The sequence below is a fragment of the Boleophthalmus pectinirostris genome, unplaced genomic scaffold (assembly GCF_026225935.1).
Source record: "Boleophthalmus pectinirostris isolate CB_2022bp ecotype Guang Dong unplaced genomic scaffold, ASM2622593v1 HiC_scaffold_19, whole genome shotgun sequence".
Classification (NCBI taxonomy): Eukaryota; Metazoa; Chordata; class Actinopteri; order Gobiiformes; family Gobiidae; genus Boleophthalmus; species Boleophthalmus pectinirostris.
The window spans coordinates 26,023,034-26,043,220 of NW_026571140.1; the positions used below are offsets into that span (position 1 = coordinate 26,023,034).

At 37.5% G+C, this 20,187-nt stretch overlaps 3 protein-coding genes across 5 annotated transcripts; 2 read left to right on the forward strand and 1 right to left on the reverse strand.

Annotated features, from left to right (window-relative positions):
• Positions 1-32: 32 nt before the first annotated feature.
• Positions 33-2,519, reverse strand: rrad (Ras-related associated with diabetes). 2 transcript variants are annotated; one of them, XM_020938915.2, is made up of 5 exons: positions 2,405-2,487; positions 1,794-2,077; positions 1,304-1,377; positions 981-1,185; positions 33-865 (listed from the first exon to the last, which is right to left on the reverse strand). In XM_020938915.2, coding segments are annotated over exons 1-5 (843 nt in total). In that variant the 5' UTR covers positions 2,407-2,487; the 3' UTR covers positions 33-587. The 2 variants fall into 2 exon arrangements, with proteins under 2 accessions (XP_020794574.1, XP_020794573.1); XM_020938914.2 differs by having other exon boundaries at positions 36-865; positions 1,794-2,185; positions 2,405-2,519.
• Positions 2,520-3,844: 1,325 nt separating this feature from the next.
• On the forward strand, positions 3,845-5,317 carry LOC110172901 (ATP synthase F(0) complex subunit C3, mitochondrial-like). Of its 2 annotated transcripts, none has more exons than XM_020938858.2 (5): positions 3,845-3,916; positions 4,189-4,276; positions 4,530-4,601; positions 4,687-4,874; positions 4,946-5,317. In XM_020938858.2, the coding sequence occupies exons 1-5, from the start codon at positions 3,873-3,875 to the stop codon at positions 5,058-5,060; spliced, it is 507 nt and encodes a 168-aa protein (XP_020794517.2). In that variant the 5' UTR covers positions 3,845-3,872; the 3' UTR covers positions 5,061-5,317. The 2 variants fall into 2 exon arrangements, with proteins under 2 accessions (XP_020794517.2, XP_055010560.1); XM_055154585.1 differs by having other exon boundaries at positions 3,886-3,950.
• A 489-nt stretch (positions 5,318-5,806) lies between these two features.
• nsun3 (NOP2/Sun RNA methyltransferase 3) lies at positions 5,807-10,463 on the forward strand. The gene is made up of 6 exons (XM_020939044.2): positions 5,807-6,077; positions 6,400-6,491; positions 6,585-7,069; positions 7,406-7,560; positions 8,028-8,140; positions 8,425-10,463. Exons 1-6 carry the CDS (start codon positions 5,919-5,921, stop codon positions 8,729-8,731), a joined length of 1,311 nt encoding a protein of 436 aa, XP_020794703.1. The 5' UTR covers positions 5,807-5,918; the 3' UTR covers positions 8,732-10,463.
• Positions 10,464-20,187: the final 9,724 nt, after the last annotated feature.

Below are 20,187 nucleotides of genomic sequence, written 5' to 3' on the forward strand. Positions count from 1 at the left end.
CAAATCATGTCAAAGACACAACAAGACTAACATAACTTATTGCTTTACTTTACATTCACAACCTGAATTCGGTGGAAATGAAATAACATATAGCAGATTTGACGGGGCCTCAGAGATTGGGCAGAGGCACGACCTGCGCACCACGCTTCAAGTAAATCTGACTGAAAATGACCCTGGGATCCGTTTACGTGTCTTTAACAACAATGAGATGTATGTTCAGCAGACATAGCTTACAATATGTACAACAAGAACTATTAGAAAACCCACCCCTAGAGTATGTCAGTCTTTAAGATTCACTACTATCCATACATGATGACCATATAATGAAAGCAATGTCTTAAGGCAATCTGAACAGAATAAAACACATGATCGCCAAGCTTCATGCAGGTTACCACCACTTCATGATATGACTTATGAGTTACATCAGACACAATTGTTTTTTCAAGTCCACTTTTTGCTTCTTGGTGTCTAAAAATAAAAAATATATTTCTGTACAGCTCTAGTAGTCCTTAGGGTTAGTGTTAAAACACACACAGCATCTGGTCTTCAGAGGCCAAAGAGAAAATGTCCATCTTTTGTTGTGCTCCTCAGAGGACGGTCAGATCGTGGCAGGACTTGGACTTCTGCCTGAACGCCATCTTCTTGTTTTTGCGTGCGACCATTCGACCCAGGAAGCGCTTGGCTTTCTTGCTGATGCTCTCTCGACGCCTGCAGTTAGCCATGCGTCTTGCATTTTCCTCTTTGCTGTCTTTCCTCAAGCGGATCTGTCTGACAATGCCTTCAAATAAGGCCTGCACATTGTGGTGGAGAGATGCTGATGTCTCAATGAACTTGCAGTCGAATACTACTGCACAGGCACTACCCTCTGAAACAAACAAGAAAAAAATATTATAAAATTTGATCACACACAAAAGTAACCATAGCAGTTTTAGGCATTGCTTAGTGTAAATGTAAATATATACAGATAAATATGAACTTACCATCTACAGACACTTCCCTGGACCGCACCAGGTCACTCTTGTTGCCCACAAGGATTATGGGAATGTTCTCTGACTGCCTGGCTCTACGCAGCTGAATCCGCAGCTCTGAGGCCTTCTCGAAGCTCGCCTTGTCTGTGACTGAATACACAATAATGTAGGCATCTCCCATCTTCATGCACTGCTCCTTCATCCACTGACTGTTATCCTTCAAGAGGAGACAGACATGAAATTAGACACAAATATCACATTGTTCTAAAAAAAAAGAAGCATTCTGATGAATCAATGCAAATGGTCCACATGCATAAATAATAAAGGATGCTTACCTGTTCCCAAACATCATAGAGGAGAATGGATGCCTCCTCTTCATCCACGATAATAGATCTATCATAAGTGTTTCCTGTGGAAGAGACAGAAAATGTACGTTACTCAAAGTGGCAGTGCACAGTGTATAAAGCGGGCAATATATGTTGGCATGTATTTTGTTTAGATGTAGTATGACAAGCTTATATGTTGTCTTCTATGTAACGGTATCAGTTAACACAGCTTGATTATTAATTGTAATTTGTAATAAAATAAAATAAAATAAAATAAGGCGGCTTCAGTGTGTGCCCATGTTCATGTGATCTCTTCAGAAAAAGAGAAAAAGGCAAATTTGTCCTACACTCGATAAGGTTCTTGTGGAAGCTTGTTAAAAATAAAAATATTTCATGATAATTAACTTTAAAATCACATACAATCTTTCCCGAAAGTGGTCAATGTGTGCAAGTGGGCTGCTGAGGTCGGTGAGTCACTCTTTCAGCATCACTCATTTACCTGCTTCATCGCAGTCGTGACTTCCATCCTCAACTCCGCCGAACACGCGCGCCAGGCTGGACTTGCCAACACCGTGCTCCCCGAGGAGGACCACCTTGTACACCTGAGAGTCGGTCTCGCTTCCTGTGGAGATGACGGAGTCGGAGGAATCGGAGGCGCAGCTGCCTCTGTGCTGGTCGCTGGGGGAGTACGAGGTGCAGCGGAGCAGGTTTGACAGCTCGTCAGTCTGTCCAGTTTGAGGCATCGTGGCGCGCAGGTCTCTGTCGTCCACGGGCATGCTTCTCCTGTGAAGGTTGGGTAGATTCATAGGGAATGGCACACTTCCTCTCCTCTTGTCCATGTTCCTCAATTTGTCACCCTTGTTCAAAGTCATTGTGCTTTATTCCGAAGATCTATGAATAAATATGCCATGCGTCAATTGTGCGTAAAACTAAATTTGCCGTCAAGTAAAATGCCATAGGCCTAAAAGTAATAATAATTTATAGAAGTAATCAAGTCAAAGTAATCAAATGTTCTATAATGTCTTAACATTATAGAACATTTCTATAACATGGCATCACATTAATATTTTCTAACCAAAACGGTTCAATGCGTTACAAAAAGCTACTTACATGGTTCAGGCAAATAAATCCCACGCAGAATCAGATAGTCCTTGTATATCCTTGGTTTGGAAATGTGTCTGTGACAAGAGAGCGTTTTGCTTTGGTCTGTTGAGACTCGCCACTCGCAGAATTTATATCAGACCCAAGTGACGTAAGCAGGGATTCGCCCCAGAGTCACGTATCTGCTTATTATAGTAGTGCGTAATGGTAACATCATACAGCAGAGGGGGTATGACTGGAAGAGCTGAGGAATCTCCCTTCCGCAATGCCAAATGAAGCGAGCATCTGAGGGGGCGTCTGGAGACGATCAATTCAGTGGGAATGCCCACTTAAAGGGGCATCAGATTTTTGTTAAGATTACACTGTTAATTACAAATGTATGTAGAAATGCATATGGTAGGTGTATGCTTTTTAGTCAGATGAAGGAGAGCTTTATTGGTGATTTTGCAGAAGGTCAATTTTCAGTTTTAGATGTTACTACAGGCGTGCTGCTCAATGTATATTATTTTAATAAGAAACATAGGTCATAGACCCTCAGATGCATGAAACACGATGAACAGAAGATATTCTGAAGCACTCAGCATGCATAATACATACTGAGAGGATTATTGTCAGTCAATTCAACGCCCACCTTCAAGGCTGATTGACGGCATTTACTGGAGTTAGAAACAACATCTACATTTAAAATAATATTGCTACTTGAGCCTTTGGAAACTACACATGACAATGGTATATTTTAAAATCATATAAATAAACCTGCAAAATCAATAGGCCTAAAATGAATAAGAAATTGGTTTAGTCATCCACGTGCACATTTTTGTACATCATTTTGACTTACCTGTGTCCAGGTCCAGGAGGGTTCTGTGTGATGTGTTGATGCCATCTCGTGGTAAGACAAGTTCGCAATGCACTCAGTGCAACAATTGATTCAAAGTTAATAACTTAATTAGTTTACCTTAATTGGTTTAGCCACAGATAACGTGTCTGTGGACATTTATATTTTAAGTCTGTCTGTAGACAGACCCGTTATTTAGGAAATCCATGTGCAGACCATAGACCGTATGGAGCAGACCAGTGGTTGATAATGTAAGCCTAATCCTCGCGATCTGTGATACACTGCCGCCATCTGCCGGACGTCATCTACTATTCAATAAAATAAATTTTTCCAACAATTAATAAAAATCCAGGATAAAAATAGAATGATACAATATTTGTCCTCAGAAATATTGAGTTATTTGTTTTGTTTTGTTTATCTTGTCTTACGTCTTACCGCCTCTTACATAAAGCAATCAGAGCGCCTTACAGTTAATGCTCGAGAGATGCTTTTGTTTTGTTTTTCATCTTTAGCACAGAAAACACGTATCATTGCGCGTAAGTACGTCCATCTCATAGACTGTATATATAAATCATACAACTATGGGTCCATCCCACACGTACGTGTGAGGAAACCGGAAAAGAATGTATTTTACTACTGCGCATGTGCGTACACTCTCTCGTGCATTCGACCTTTACAACAAACCGGTGAGTGCTAATCGTAACCTCCACTGTTGCAAGGGTGAGATTGTTACAGTAATACATTATATACCTATTCACTCTGTATACTTTAGCTGCACTGCAATTAGACTCAGTTAATCTGTAGTTTGCGTAGGTTTCGGCCTAGTTGTTGGTGTGTAGCGGATTTTGACCTTATGAGTGTGCGCCCTGTTAACATGGAACACAATGTACTTCAGCTGACCATTTGTATCACAAATTGATATCTGAAATTAGTTTTAACCATATTGTTTTATCTACAGACACCAAGTGATCACCCGTTTGGTTGACCTGTGCTTACGTCCTCTTAACATGTATGCCTGCGCGAAGTTTGTCTCTACGCCCTCTCTGGTGAGTCGACTTGAATGAATGAAATTAGCCTTCTTCAAAACCGTCTACAGCAATGTATATTCATATGTAACCTGTGGAATTAATACAGTGATGACACTGACATTCTATCTGTAACGTTGCATACTGTTCTGAGCAATACAGCTATTTGTTTTCCAGGTTATGCCCATGGACAATTGTGTTCTTTTTTTTTTTATTTTTTTTATTCTTTGGTTCTTTGGTCAACAATATGAACGGTGTATCTTTTAAATTTTAGGTCCGTGCTGGATCTCGGGCACTGTACAGGCCTCTGTCAGCAGCAGTAGTGTCAGATGCCCGGAAAGGAGAGGTAAGTGGTGGTCTGAGCTGTATTTCTTTGTGTTTTTATAACTGTCCTATTGTAATTAATTAAAACAAACTTATTCTCTCTGCAGACTGCCTCACTCCTACCTCAGAGTTCCCAGCAGCAGATGGCAGTGCGCAGCTTCCAGACCAGTGCAGTGAGTCGTGACATTGACACTGCTGCAAAGTTCATTGGTGCTGGAGCGGCCACTGTGGGAGTCGCTGGATCTGGTGCTGGTATTGGAACAGTGTTTGGTAGCCTCATTATTGGATATGCAAGGTATGATCATGCACTCATATAAATATATATAAATGATCTCTGGCTGTGTTTCTAATTTCATTTCTCCACAGGAACCCTTCTCTGAAGCAGCAGCTCTTCTCCTATGCCATTCTGGGCTTTGCTCTGTCTGAGGCTATGGGTCTTTTCTGTCTGATGGTTGCTTTCCTTATCCTGTTTGCCATGTAAATGGTAAAGCATATCATAAGGACGAACATTGTTAACAAGAACTGTACAGGAATTGTCAATGAATGTTAGCTGCTGTCAAGTTGTTGCTAATACATGTTCACTGGTGTTTCTTAGAGGACTGTGACCTGCACAGCTGTATAAAATCATAACAAACCAAAATCATTTTTGATTATGGAGATGTTATATTGTATATTTAATCAGATGTTTTTGTTAACAAACATACAACCATTGAGACAATTAAATATTTTATTCCTAAATGTTATGTGTCCTTTGTCATTCTTAATAATTGCTTATTACTGATTTTATTTTAGAAATTGCTACCCTGAAGTACTTTACATTTTTTGTGCTAATGGTATTTTTTCTCTTGCAATTATTACAAACAAAAGTTTCAAAATTTCATATTGATTGACCTTAATTTTCAAACCATCTGCTGTTCTGGATCTGTGCTTTGCATTACTGGAAATTTCCTATTGTGGGCTAATTAAAGGTTCTCTTATGTGCATTCTGAAATAATGCTCTAATCTGTAATGCATTAAATTATTAGATCAAGCTAGGGAAATGAAGCCAGTTTTCAAATGTAGCCAGTGGACCTCTAAACAAGACAATTGTGGTTGAAATGGGATGTTTTTGACTAGTTGGATTTTCTACTGTATGTTTTTGACCTGTTTCAAGTACAACAAATTACCAACACGGAACGAATGTTTGCCGCCTGATTTTGCACGGGACTACTTTACAGAACGTACACGTTTGACATTGCGTTGTTTTCATTTTAAACCATGTTTTCAACCCACAAAATTACTGCAAATGGAAATACTATTTACAGATGTTTAACATACATAGAGGACTTCTGTTATGTAAATGTTTTCTGTAAAATATTTTAGTAATCCCTGGAGGAATGTTACGTCTACGTTCAGAAAGCAAGTAGATCATTCTGGGATCTTGAGCCATTTCTGTGCCGCTGCTGAGGAATCAGCCAAACACCCGAGCAAGAAACACAAAGAAACGCCTAATAAACAGGTATAAGCCAAAGTCATTTTTTATTCTTTTATTTGTTCTAGTATCACTAATGAAACTAATAGTCTAAAGCAATACATGTATGTATATTGTTGCTCAACTTGGCCAAATTGTTAAAAAATATTTAATTCTTAGGTCATTTTACAACAAATTAAAGACTAGTTTGTTCATAATAATACAGATATTTTTATACACAATTTGTACGTAATAATATGTATGGTGATATTTCACATCTTCTCCACTAGGTGTAGCCATTTGTTTATGTAAACAACTCACGTCAGACTGACATTGATATTGATAACTCAATCTGCTTTTCCTCCATAAGCTTAAAAGAGAAAGAGCTCCATGCCAGCTGATGTTGAAGCACTTTGATCGGCAATACAGTTGTGAACTTGGAAATTTGTGGACATCAGCAAGGTGCATTTTCATAAAGTATTTTTTTTTACTATCAGTCTTTAATAAATTTAACTTTTTCAAGTAAACCTTTTATGGTATTGTTTTTTTTAATAGGGAAGTCCTTTTGAACCCTCACTCCTGGCAATATGGCGTCATGCTCAACAGATTCACAGCTGTGTCAAATGTCACTCAAAGTCTAAAATCTCAGGGATTTTTCAGCATCCTGCTACAGACAGAGGCCTCATCATTGCTGTGTGATAAACCTACGGAGTCTTGTTTGAAACAGCCTCGGGAAAGTGGCTCAGTGCTGTCGGCTGAGTGCCTCTCTGATGACTCTAATCTTCAGTCTGACTGCGAATCTCAGTGTCTGCAATCAGAGCCATCTCAAAGTCCTTTACTACAATGTTACATCCATTCGCATCCTCTGAGATTTCCCTCACAAGCCCACAGACACGGCTGTTTAAAGCAGTATTACCTTCTGAATGCTGCCTCTCTCCTCCCAGTGCTGGCATTGCAAGTTAAAGATGGGGAGAAAATTTTGGATTTGTGTTCAGCTCCTGGAGGCAAAGCTATAGCCATAATGCAGAGCTGCAACCCAGGTAAACTATCCTACATTTTCTGCCCCAGCAAATCAGGCGACTCACTTATTTGCATATTGCGTTGTAATACATTTTTGTTGCCCTTCTACTCTGAAAGGGCATATTTTAGAATAAAAAAACATTCATTTTGTCTTCTTTTTACATTTATAAAAATAGCCGCTGACATGTTGCCAAATTAATTTTTTATTTAACATAATTGTTTCTATACAACAGCTCCTGATGGTTCTTATTATAGGCTATAGAAAGTAACTTATCAAGATTTTTAGTAAATGTCTGGAATAAAAACTTAACTCATCATACCTGAGTGACTATATATCCTTATCTGTTTTGTTCCAGATCTTCTCTGCTGTAATGAACCTGATCCGCATAGACGGGAGTGGCTGGCCAAAACCATGGAGTCTTTTCTCCCTCCCTCACTAAACAGCTGTGTGACTGTGTCTGCACAAGATGGCCGTTATTTTGGCCAAAGTGAACCGTCCAAATATGACAAGGTGAAATGAACAGCACTATCATGTTCTCTGCTTTTGTGGCGAGAGTTCACTGTTCAACAAATGATGGTTCATGCTGCCTTTTCAAGGTTGTTGTTTGAAATATATCAAAAAGAGCAAGCCTTTGAAATGTACCTAATAAGCTCAGTGGAAGTCTAGGGAAAATATTCAAAACGAGCCAAAGAACAAAGTGACTGATAATGGACCAAAATGTTGAAAGGAAAGCAGAGGGCGAGTAGCCATACATACTGAGAAAATGAACAGTGGGAGATCGCGTGGCTGAATAAAAGTACCTAACAAATCTAATCACACATTTCCATCTGTGCTGCTAATATTCAGTTGCTGAGTTAACACAAAATTTCGGCATGTGGATCAATAATAGAAAACAAAGTATTATACTCAGAATTCTGGGTTTGACTTGAGTTTAGATTTTTTTCCCCATTGCATTTGTTCATTTCTCTCCTGGACAGGTTTTAGTTGATGTGCCGTGCTCCAATGACAGAAGTTGGCTCTATTCTCCAGGTGGCCTGCAAAGATTAAGAGAAAGGGCGATGCTACCAGCACTTCAAACTCAGCTTCTAAAGTAATCTACTTTTTAACTTAACATTTCTTGAATTCAGTGTTTTTATATATATATATATATATATATATATATATATATATATATATATATATATATATATATATTATATATTTTTTTTTTTTTTTTTTTTTTTTTACATTTGTAGAAGTTTAATATGATATTCAAGACTGTAACTCAACTGTTCTGTTCAAAAGAAAACCCACTAGCACACATCTTGACATAACTTGACCTACCATCACTGCAGGAAAATCACTGCTAACATTTTTCCTGTGGATTTTCCGTAGGTCTGCGCTGTCAGCTGTGCGTCCAGGGGGCACTGTGGTCTATTCAACCTGCACTCTATCCCGCTCGGAAAACTGCGCTGTGGTGGAGGCAGTGCTCAGGAGCTGTCCTGAAGCTGAACCCGAAGACCTGTGGGAGGAGCTTGCTGTTCCTTTTTCTGAACACTTTTGCTTTCAATGTGGTCAGGCATCTCCTCTTCAGTGTGGCACAATGCACCCCCCTGACTCCAGACTAGGCATTTTAGTGGTGCCACATCCTGGAAAGACCTGGGGACCTATGTTTCTGTCTCGCATTCGAAGAAAGGTGTGATATTTATTTATGTAAACTTGAATCCTTTTCGTGGATTGACATATTTATAAAAATCTTCCTTACTGACTTAGATCCACTCGCAACCCTATTTTTACATTTTATATATAGTTGACTGTTCATCTGAATCTTCCACTGTAGTGTTTCCAGCTATGCTTTTCTATCAAATTTTTTTCAGTTTCAAAACAACTCTTAAAATTCTACCAGTTTTACTGTGAAAAAGCACAACAAAACAGCTGCTCAGATCATCTTTTTTTTTTTTTTTTTTTTTTAAACATGACTGTCACGTTTGCAGAGACTAGGAGTTTGAAATTGCTGCTCCTGTTGTTAGTTTTGCCTGAAAATGCAGCTTGACGTTGCCTTTTTCATTAACTTGTTTATTAACACCCTGAACAATGTTTTTTCTATTATTATGTACTATTCATCTTATTCAGAAAGTTGCCATGGGTGCCGTCATTGTCAGTGTCCCTTTTGTTGACTGTGTGATTTGGCATAGGGCTGCCGATCTCAACAGCAAATTTTATACAGACTACAAAGCCGTTATCTTGCTACCCAGAGAAAAGGTGCATTGTTGATATGTTGGTACACATGAAAACCTACTTTATACAATATTTAAGCATCAGGATATATTTTTTGGCAGCAAGACTTTCTCTAGTTCTCTATTTAAATGAATGGAATTCCAGCTAAAGTGGAAATGTCAAGACAAAAGGCAGTGTGGGTCAGTAGTAAGTAAAAGCGGGTGGAGCAGAATTTATAACATGGGAAAAGTTTTGACATCTCTATCAATAACTGCATTTACTACAACTAATAATAATAATGCATCAATTTTATATAGTGCTTTTCTGGACAGGCAAAGATGCTTTACAGAGCATTATTTATTCACTCCACTGGGTGATAGTAAGCTACTATTGTAGCCACAGCTGCCCTGGGGCAGACTGACCACCATCACTCTCACACACACCACTTTCATCTGAGGCAATGTGGGTGAATGTCTTGCCCAAGGACACAGTGATTGATGCCCCAATGCTGCTATTACTACAATTACAGTTTACAGAAATCAGCAAAAAATCATAATGGGTGAAGATGATTTAAAATGTATCATTATAAGGTTTGATATGTTACAAAATTTATTTATGTAAATGTCCTTATTATTTTCTTATAGAAATAACTGATGAAAATTTCTCTCTAGTCATTCATAACAAGTTACAGATTTGTCTTTGACCAGTATTACAAAGTTCCATCGCAGTCTCATTATAATAAAATGTAATGATCCTATATATTCAATAACGAGTCTGTCACACACTCTGCCTTATTAAAGTATAAGTGCTAGAGTATTACAATGAGTGAGATCCGTCAGTCTGAGAGATGACTTTTATAATCATTTTTGTGAAAGTGTCTCTACTTTGACTCAGTCACAGTTCCTCCAGGAGCTCCTATCTCCACTTAATTTAATATTACTGTGTGCTTGAAGTAATCTTCCTGCTGCCATCATACCCAGATGAGCTGTTCTCTGTGAATCATGCTCTACAAGTGGATATTATGTGGTCTATGAAAGTTGTTCACAATAGTTTAATGTAATAGCACCTGCTTTTGGGAATGCCAACTTGCCACATCTCTTGTGGATGATTTGACAAACTGTATGTATCTCCATAATATAGGGACGGGACAAGATTCTCGTGACTTTTTTTTCCCTATGTGTTTACTTTTGGCCCTAATAAAAAATAATTTAAGACTAGTGATTTCTTGAAAAGTTGATGAGTAAAAGCAGTGCTACAATGCCAGCTTAAATATAAAAATGATTCACTGAACAGCATAATGGATTTTTTAATATATTCTGGCAAAATCGTGGACCCCAACTTGTGTCTCATCTTGTGTGAATTGTGTCTCATACCACCCCTAACAATAAACTAAAATAAACATATTCTGTAGATAGTTCTGTTCTTCCACAAAGTTAACAATTATGGCCTTTTTGTGTTGTTGAGACCACCAAACACCTGTTAATGGATGACTTAGTCTATTTGATAGAAATAAATGATTTTGCTTCTAGTGACACACTGGGTGCACCTATTGAAACATTTTGTGTGACCAAAGTTCCAAATATCACTGCTTGTGTTTATGTGACTATTTATACTCACTTGCCTTACTTTTAGCTTTACTTTCACATGCCTCGCAGAGTCTAGCCCCACTATCAGATATGTTCATAATTGTGTATTCTACAACTTAGCTATCCCTATGTATGTTAGAGGCTAAAGCGAGTCTTCATTGGGGTTAACCATCTACGTGACCTTTATGTGAACCTATGCTTGTTGATGCCCCCGTATTGCAGTGTTTCCTCGGAGGGAGAATTTCTGAGCAGCTTTGCCTCCACTTCAAAGGCTGCGTATGTAGGCCTGCTTTGCATAATCAGGTGGGGAACAGCTTTTTGCCAGAGAGGCAGGAATTAATTTGTGGCAGCGCCAGATGTAATCATTAAAACCCCGGTCAATGACAGTACAGTGGGAGGAGGAGGGGAAATTAGCTCTAACAGTAGATAGAGATACGCTGCATTGTGTAAATATCAGAGGACCATAAATCCACTCAGTTTAATCCCAAATAGCTTAATTGTGGCTGTTAGGACATAAATCAAAAACACAAATATTCAAATCTGACCAGAATTATAAAAAATACAACATATAAATGTCTTGATAACTTCTGACTTAATACAGAATCGCTTTAAGGGTTTAAGTTCCAAAATAAGAAGCAATTCTGTCGTCCTTAGGCAATATTAAAATAACTTTGAAAAGAACAACACAATGAAGTCAACTGCAAAATAGCCGTAACATTGAATTTAAATGAAGACATTAGGCTAAAAATAATGAACAGGCACAAACCCATTACAGAAGCTGCTCTAACTAGACCATGGAGCAGTCAGTTCTCTGTTGAGATATAGGTCCCGTGAGAAAAGGTTTGGGAACTACTGCTCTATTATGTACAGAAATGATGTAGGCGCGGAGGGTGGAGAGAGGAAGAAAGCGCAAATGAAGTGGAACTTGGCCTTTATGTGCTTCACTGGCTGAATTATAATTTTAGTTTATACGCATTTTTGTTGTCAGTAAACAGCTATGAACTAGTTAATTATTTAGATTTTTATCTTAGAACCTAACAAGCATTTTACACATTTCAGTTCATGGACCTGTTTGTCTCAAAACATCTTTATAAATTGCTTTAATAGTCCAAAAAAAGGAAAAGAAAAAATGCTCAGTTTAAGTTTTTACTCTGAATTAATGATGGTTGGGAGCTCACAAGAAAAAAAAACATTCTTTATATGAAAAGTTTAAAAAGACTCTTTAATCTGGCTATATCATTGTGTTAAACATTTACTGACAAGAGTTATTGTATTTTGACAAGGTTGCCATGTGATTTCTTATCAGTTACTTGACATATGATTTGTGTAAAAGTTAATAATGACCGTATCTTTAGTTTCTATCTCCCCATTATCCAATTGTTCACTATCTTGTCCCATCACTCACTTATTTGCACTCCTGTGTCTCAACACAACACAGAAATATTTCTTTGAGTCTTTGTGGAGACTGTTGAGTTGTAATCAAAGCCCATTAACCACACTGTCAACACAAGTGTCTGAAGATGATGAAGATGATTGAAGATCACAGCAGATATAACCAGTGGGTGTTATAGGATCTGTGTATTCATCATGTACTCATCAGTCATTTTAGACTTCATTTGTCAATACTCTGTCAGGGAAAGTGAAGAGAGAATTGAAATGTTTGATGGATTGGTTCATAGCTTCTCTCTGAGGTAAAAGTTTATAGAGATTTAGGACTTTGACTTGTTTTGTTGAGAGAAACTTTTTATTGTTTGTGGGTTTTTCATTTAAAATAAAGTTTTCTTTCTTAAAAACTGCCCAGAAGATCAGCACTTGGCTAGACAATATGAATTAGGAATCAGGTTACCCGACCATCTGATTTTTGTCTGCCAAAGGGAACTCAGTATTAAATGTTGTATTGCTTTACAGAAATGTTTTGGGGACTAGTAATACTCAACTTCTGTGCCAAATGTATAATTTAATCACATAATCTTTTTTTTTTTTTTTTTTTTTTTTTTCACTGGCATAATTTGATGCCATACTACTATATAATGCATCTCTATAAATTTTGTTATGCCTGTGTTATTATTATTATTATTATTATTATTATTATTATTATTATTATTATGTTTCATTGTTGATGCAAAAATGGTTTGGACTTGTCTCTTCAGAACTTGAGAATTAAGTTTAATATGTAAACAAGTGACGCAATAGTATTTTAAGGCTTCTGTCGGCTTGTGGATAAAAAAAATTATAAAAAATACAGTTCCCCAGTATAGGTCTTCATCTTCTTCTTTAGATTTTGTTCAAACTCACTTGTCATGGCCTCCACATTTAATATTTTTGATTTGATTTTTGCCAGAATGGGATTAGATTTGGGGGGAGTTCCAATCATTCAAATTGTGTTGTTCTGCTCCAGTAAAAGGACATTCTTGGACACTTCTATTCTTGGAGGAGAAAAAGGTTGATCAAAAGGTAGAAATCATCCCTGAGCAATCTAGGTAAATTGGATTTTGAAGAGTTTTGTTTTGGGTTTTACTAAAATAACATGGTTCAGTACATTTTACATATGACTGCCTGCTAAATAGACAAATTAAGCACCAAGGACAAAGTGAAAGTATGTTAAAATCCAAAATTGAAGGTGGACTGCGTAACCTTTCTGGTGCCTGATGCTTGTCTGCCTAGAGATATTATTTCTGCCACATTCCATGGAATTAAACATATCTATCCTTTTAATTTTATTATGGGTGTTCTATATTCCTTAAAAATATAGTATATTAAAATATAATTGTGCAGGGAAACTTTTCCCCAGAACTGATCTGTACAATTCACCTGCTGGTCTTCAACAAACTGAATGCCATGTTGTGAACCAACATCTCCATAGAGCAGAGTTTCCCAAACTTTTTTTTTCTGGGGACCCATATTTTAAAAGTCACAAACCTTCACAACCCAAGTCAATTGACATTATTCATAAATCACAAAATAAAGGTGAATTTGAGCATTACTGAACATTAATGAGGGTATTTTATTGTTGATTGAGTGACTGTGTCTCTCTGTACAATTAGTATTACTCAAGTTTTCAAACAATGACAATTGAACCAGCGATTAAAGGATCCAAAAATCGATGAAGCCCATTTCTTTTTGTTTTCAACATTCAATTGAACCATCAATATTGGAACACAATAGTCACTTGCTCTCTCATGTGTCAGACATATGCATATTGCACACTTACATTCAGATCGTGACAAGGCGACACAAAAAAGAATCTCTTGTGACCCACCTGAGGGTCACGACCCAGTCTTTGAGAAACAATGCCATAGAGACAAGCAGGTGGCAGACTTTTCACTAGAGAAGTTATGCAGTAACAGTTTCAAGGCAGTGAGGTGACTTGATGAAATACATAAAATATATTAGACTTGTTATTAGACTTAGACAAACTTTATAGATCCACAAGGGAAATTATTTTGACACAGTAGCTCATACATAACAATAAATATAATAACAAAGGGCAAAAAAGTAAATGGTAATAATGAATTCAAAATAAGTAGCAAAAATACAAAGAGACTGCTGTCAAATATGGCATAATTATATAAGTGCACATGTACAAGTAAAAATAAAACAATGAAATATAGTAATACAAAATATCTCAGTTATCTGTTACATAAGGGTAAGTTGTTATACAGTTGTATGGAGTATAGTATATATGACTTTAAAATAGCTCTATAAAACACTAGATGACTGCAACTTCTTTCCCAAGATAAAACTGCCAAAAGCTGTCAGTATGTTAGTGGGCTCAAAGTTTGCCTAACAACTTTGAGAAAGCAATAACACAAAGGATAAGCACTTTGTTTACCTAAGGAGGACCTATGAAGTGTCATCTTCACTGTAAATTATGTCTCACTGTCCCATTAGCATACATCTCTATAGCACTCTGCCCAGACAGGTTCAGTGGCCGGTGTTTCTAAGGTCTCACATAGGCATACAGCCGTTGACAGGGGGCCATGGCAGTGCAGTCAGCTTTCAGGCAGGTAGCAGAAGGGGGGATGTCCTATTTATCCTCCCTGTCGATTGCTTCTTCTTCTTCCCTTGGCTCCTCGGCCCCTTCTGTGCTTTCAAAAACTCCCCATTCTTCCTGACTCCTTGTCGCTGGATGACTTTCCTCCACTGTGCCTATGTATCAGGCTGTCTCCTCTTGGGCTCACAGACTGCCTTTGATCTTGCCAGTGCTAGCGCAGAGGTAGACAGTGACGCGCTATGGCTTTTCTCTGCCTATTAATGTCTTAACTCCAGCTTCTGCCTCGTGCTGCAGGTCTACTGAGACATCATTTCCACACAGCACACAGAATGACAGACCTGGACATCCTAATCACCTCGGTACCGTAAGTGCAACCCCAGCTACATTCAAATGAGGCTGGTTAAGAATTGTATAGCCTACTACGAAATTAAATCTTATAACACAGTGACCTCTTGCCTTATTTTGGTGGTTAAAATAGTCCAGATTTTATGCAGTATACCACCAGCTTCCAACTCTAATACACAGCCATTGTATACAACATGGTACAATCTTTTATGTCCACTTTTGATAGACTAACCCCAGCTACATTCAAATTAGGCTGATTAAAAATTGTATAGCCTACTAAGAAATGAAATGTTGTAACACAGTGACCTCTTGCCTTATTTTTGTGGATAAATAGTCAGTATTTTATGCAATATACTACCAGAACGCCAACCTAATACACAGCAATTGTACAACAAGGGAAAGCATTTTTTGGTCCACTGTAGTCTGTTCTTGATAGACCACTTCTGCCTAATACCAATTTCACAGTGAAAGGCTGTTTTCAAGCCATAGTTATGAAATAATAGTACTTTTTATAAGTTATCATAAGGTAGTTCTGATAAAGCTCAAGATTAAAATGTTTTTAGTACAACTTGTTCAAATCTAGTTTGGATGTTTGATTAGTATCTGATTTCCAATACAACAAACAGATCAAAATAGTTACTGTTTTATGCTATGTGCTACTAGGCCAGCTATAGAGTATATGCCCCCTAATACAAAGCAATTCAGCAATGGGACAGCTTTTTCTCCCTGTTCACAGCAGTCTGTTCATTAAACCACTTTTTATACTGTATATTCTATCTATGTCAATTTGTGTACCAATAATATTTAACTTTTCAGCTTGTCAGAGGCATCCCTTGGGAACTTGTTGCAGATTTGTATGCCAGATGCCCTTTCTGTCAATATTAGCCACTTAATTGTCACTGGAATGGGAACAAGAGATATTTTAGGTGGTTGTAACTGTTAAAAGTCAAAGAGCAAAAGAAAATGTGAAAAACACTATAAATATTGTCTTGATAATCTGTAATGATGTTGTGCTGAGAGGTATAACTAATCTACAACCTGGCCATGTTTTGTTGTGGAAAGTGTCAAGAAGTGATTCCCACATTGAAGCAATAAGCAGGCGGCTAAATTGAGATAAATGCTCTGTGTGCTCGGTTGCAAAATTGCTTTCCTGGTGTTTCACGCACAAATAATATCAGGAAATCATTACCCTCATAATAGTGAAGAATTAGTGTTGGAGGATTGTTGAAAGATATATGAGGAAAATACCAAGATATTCTGCACAGACCAAATGTATAAAAGAATAAGATAATGAGTACAGAAAGGGAACATAAATTAGATAATTGGAGTATAGAGGTAAGAGACAAAATATAGGCTTTTTCACTAATTCAAGAAATAAAAAATTATGACTGGTCTTATGTCAATTAGTAATAAAAAAAAAAACCCAATAAAACAAGGTGTCCAAAACAGGAAAAGGCAGTGTAACTTTATTGGAATCCAATAGATTGATAAACTAAGATGAGTTTTTGTTCTAGTTCAAAGTTTGGATACATGAATTCAGTGTTATCAGGAAAATGGGCCAGTATGGAAATCACTATCACCTCGGAAGGTGCAGTTTATCACATTTTATTCTAATTGAGATCCACTTACTTTTAGGTTTTAAGAGGAAAATTGGACGTTCGTTTGTGTTAAGTGGCACTGATTAAAAGCTTGCCTTATTTATATTCATGAAATTAATACCCAACATTTTTTTATGTTTAATGTTTTTATCAAAATCTAAATAAGTGATAGATCAAAGGGACAAGTAAAAAGTTTTCAGTTTTTTAGTTTTTTGTTTTTTCGCCCTGTTGCCTGGATTTATCTTGGATGGTAAGGAAATTTTCTACCAGAAAAGTTTACGTTATGAAACTAAAGAGTTCATTTTGCCATTTGCAGAAGCCCATCTGTTACATCACTCTTATTTCATGACATATTAAAATGCAGATCTGTTATACTGTATACTGCCCTTACCACTATAATAACAACACCAATAAATTATCATACATTTCATATGTGAAGCTTGCAACACATTCAGTGGTAGTTTACTGTAGGCACTAGCTCACCTAATCTAATCCATTATAACAAGCATTTGCTGTGATAATCCTTGCAATAGGTTTTCCCCCACACAATGCAGTTTACAGGTCTAATTGGATACAGCCATCATTAATTACATTTGAGTTTGTTTTTGTCATCCCTCAGCTGCCGTACCCCTCTCTTCCTCTTTCTCCGCTTCTGTCTATTCATCCCTCTGCCCTTCGTGGAGTGATGGCTCAATTATCATTCCTCACACCTGCGCTTCTGAAGTGAACAAAGTAGAGGAGGAGGATTACTCGACCATGTTCAGGAAAAAAGGGATTTAATTTCTTCCTTCTCTGTGCTCAGTGGCTGTCAGGGTTCACACTGCGCTGTAGTGAATGTGACAATGGTAATTTAAGAGATTTGGAGCTAGAGCGTTAGATCAATTCAGTAAGAGCAGTACTTAACAAAACAAGGTGTTAAAGCTCACGATTCAATGTAAAAGTCTATAACTTTATAGTATAGTAAAGGGCTCTGTGATGTGCTTTGGAAGGTACGACATGTCTGTCAGTACTAAACTATAACCCTAACAGCTGCAGTAACACTGCTGCTCTACATAATATTAGTTGAGTAAGTATAGTTCATAAAATAGCAACAGATAATATTGTATGTTTTTGATGTTAACACAGTATGCCATTTAACTTATCTATTTCCATGGAAACAGGCAGGCCAAGTTACAAGTCAGGTCTACTCATAGGAAAGGTATAATGCATCTCCATGGAGACAAGCAGGTGTTGAACCCTTTACCAGAAAAGATATGTGTGTTACATGGACCATTTTTTTTAAAGGAGCAGTGTGTAACTTTTCTGGTGGAGGGCTCACCATTTGCTTCTCTCCATGGTGATGTACAGTATATGCTTTGTCTGGGATGTTCTACAGTAGCCAGGCTGGCGCCACCTAGTACCTCCTCTCAATTTCATTTCTATCTAGGGCGACTAGGTCAGGAATTGGAATACATTAGACAGTTTTCAAGAACCCTGGAAGTTGTAGACCACACTCCTACCAATCAGCGAAGAACTGTGAAGCCATGACGTCAAACTGGAAAGCCAGAAGAAAGAGAATGTTTGGTGAATTTTTTCAAGGGAAAGACGTTATTGGCCTTCTACCTATGGGATTTGGTGCATTATATACATCACAACCAAATTTCAGCGATTGGTTAAATTTAAAAAAAGTTCTAAAAGAAGAAAGAATGCAAGCACATCAACCAAGTGCAGGTGCAGGACCAACAACATTAGATGAACAGGAATAATTAAAAACATTGTTAATTATTCCTAAATTTAAAAAAGTACTTACCTACCATCAAGCGAACGAATCCTAACGCTGCGAGGTCAGATGGTTTCCACGAAGTGAAACCGGCTGATGAATCAGGCTAGTTCTACAGCATGGCAGTAAACAAATATATCTAGTATTTATTTCATTACAGGTGCTTTTATTTATCAAAACTATTGCAAAAACATTAATTATTACAGTTAGCAGATCCACTTCTCCAAAGATCTGACCTGTAGCTTGGCCTGGTGATGTGAGCTGCTTGTCTCCATGGAGATACTTAATTTAATGCCATACTGTAGAACATTTCAGGAAAAAACAACATGGAGTCAAGCAAGTGGTGGACCCTCTATCACATGTGCACCTCACATAACCTCTGAAAAATTGAAGTCTAAACAAATAAATCATATATTTTCTTTAATATCAACATAGGAGGGTCAGTAGTATCCAGTATAAAGTTGTATAAAGTGTTTTGTTCATACAGCTGTTGTCCAACTATATGACAACCTTATACGCTAAGTGTCCATCCATCACCATCATCTTGCATGTGTCCTCCTCCGTCCTGTGCATTTGCTGTATATGAATCGGGTCCCATCTCTCTCTTTCTCTTAATCCTGTCTTCCCCTAAGTGCTTCCTCCCGGCTGCAGCCTCGGGGATCCACACGACTTGATTGTGTTTTGATGTTCTTGTGCAACTTACAAGTGCACTCAGCTCTCTGCACCCATCGTATACATTTTCAAGAGCAGTCAAGCAGAGGAGGGAGACGGAGTGGAAGGCGCATATTTACCATCAATATTTACGGTGGAAATACATACAGAGCATGTCCCTGTGTGCTCACACTTCAGACGGCATGAGAAGATCAGATTAACAGCAGAATGTACTACAAGTATTAAACAGTAAACTCCTTATTTTGATCCTTATTACAATTGAGTATAGAAAGTGATGAAGTGGAAGCTGAAGACTAAAGGTGGCTTTTTCGAGTAAGTTTTGGTTTTACTTTACTTCTAAATGTCAGTAGTAGTTACTTTGCCTGAACCTACCTGAAATTCTCCAACACATACTTTGTTTTGTACTCGTAATCTACAAAAATTTTAAATAAAAATCCCTATCAGTTATACCACTGAATTATATTTCTTTGCATTGCAGATTAAAATAGTAATCACAAACTGTATGTTTGGAACCTTTCTGGTTGACAATCTGCTAACTCCTTGAACTGCAGTGTTCCTCAGTATGGCATAAATGGATTAGATTTTATTTCTCAGGGGGAAAAAAAAAGGCTGACAAAAATGAAATCTTACTGTGAACAACACAATTTTTTTGTCTATGATTTATTGTTTTTTATCTTTTCTGTACCTTTTGCTCTTTTAATTATTTTGATATTTGCTTTGTAAAGCATCTTTCTATGTAATGTGTTATTATTATAAGGTCCCTTCTACACAGATCTTACATGTAACTTGGGCTAGTTGCAATCTGTGCTTGACAGATAGACAATGTATCTCCATGAACAAAACCAGATGGCGGACCCTCCACTAGAGAAGTTGTATGGTACATCCTGTGCTTACTTTATCCATGTGAACTCAGTGTTTTCTAATAAAACCAGAGGTCCTGTAGTGTGTATGGATTGGGTAAGAAGAAGAATCTTGGCTGTGCATTAA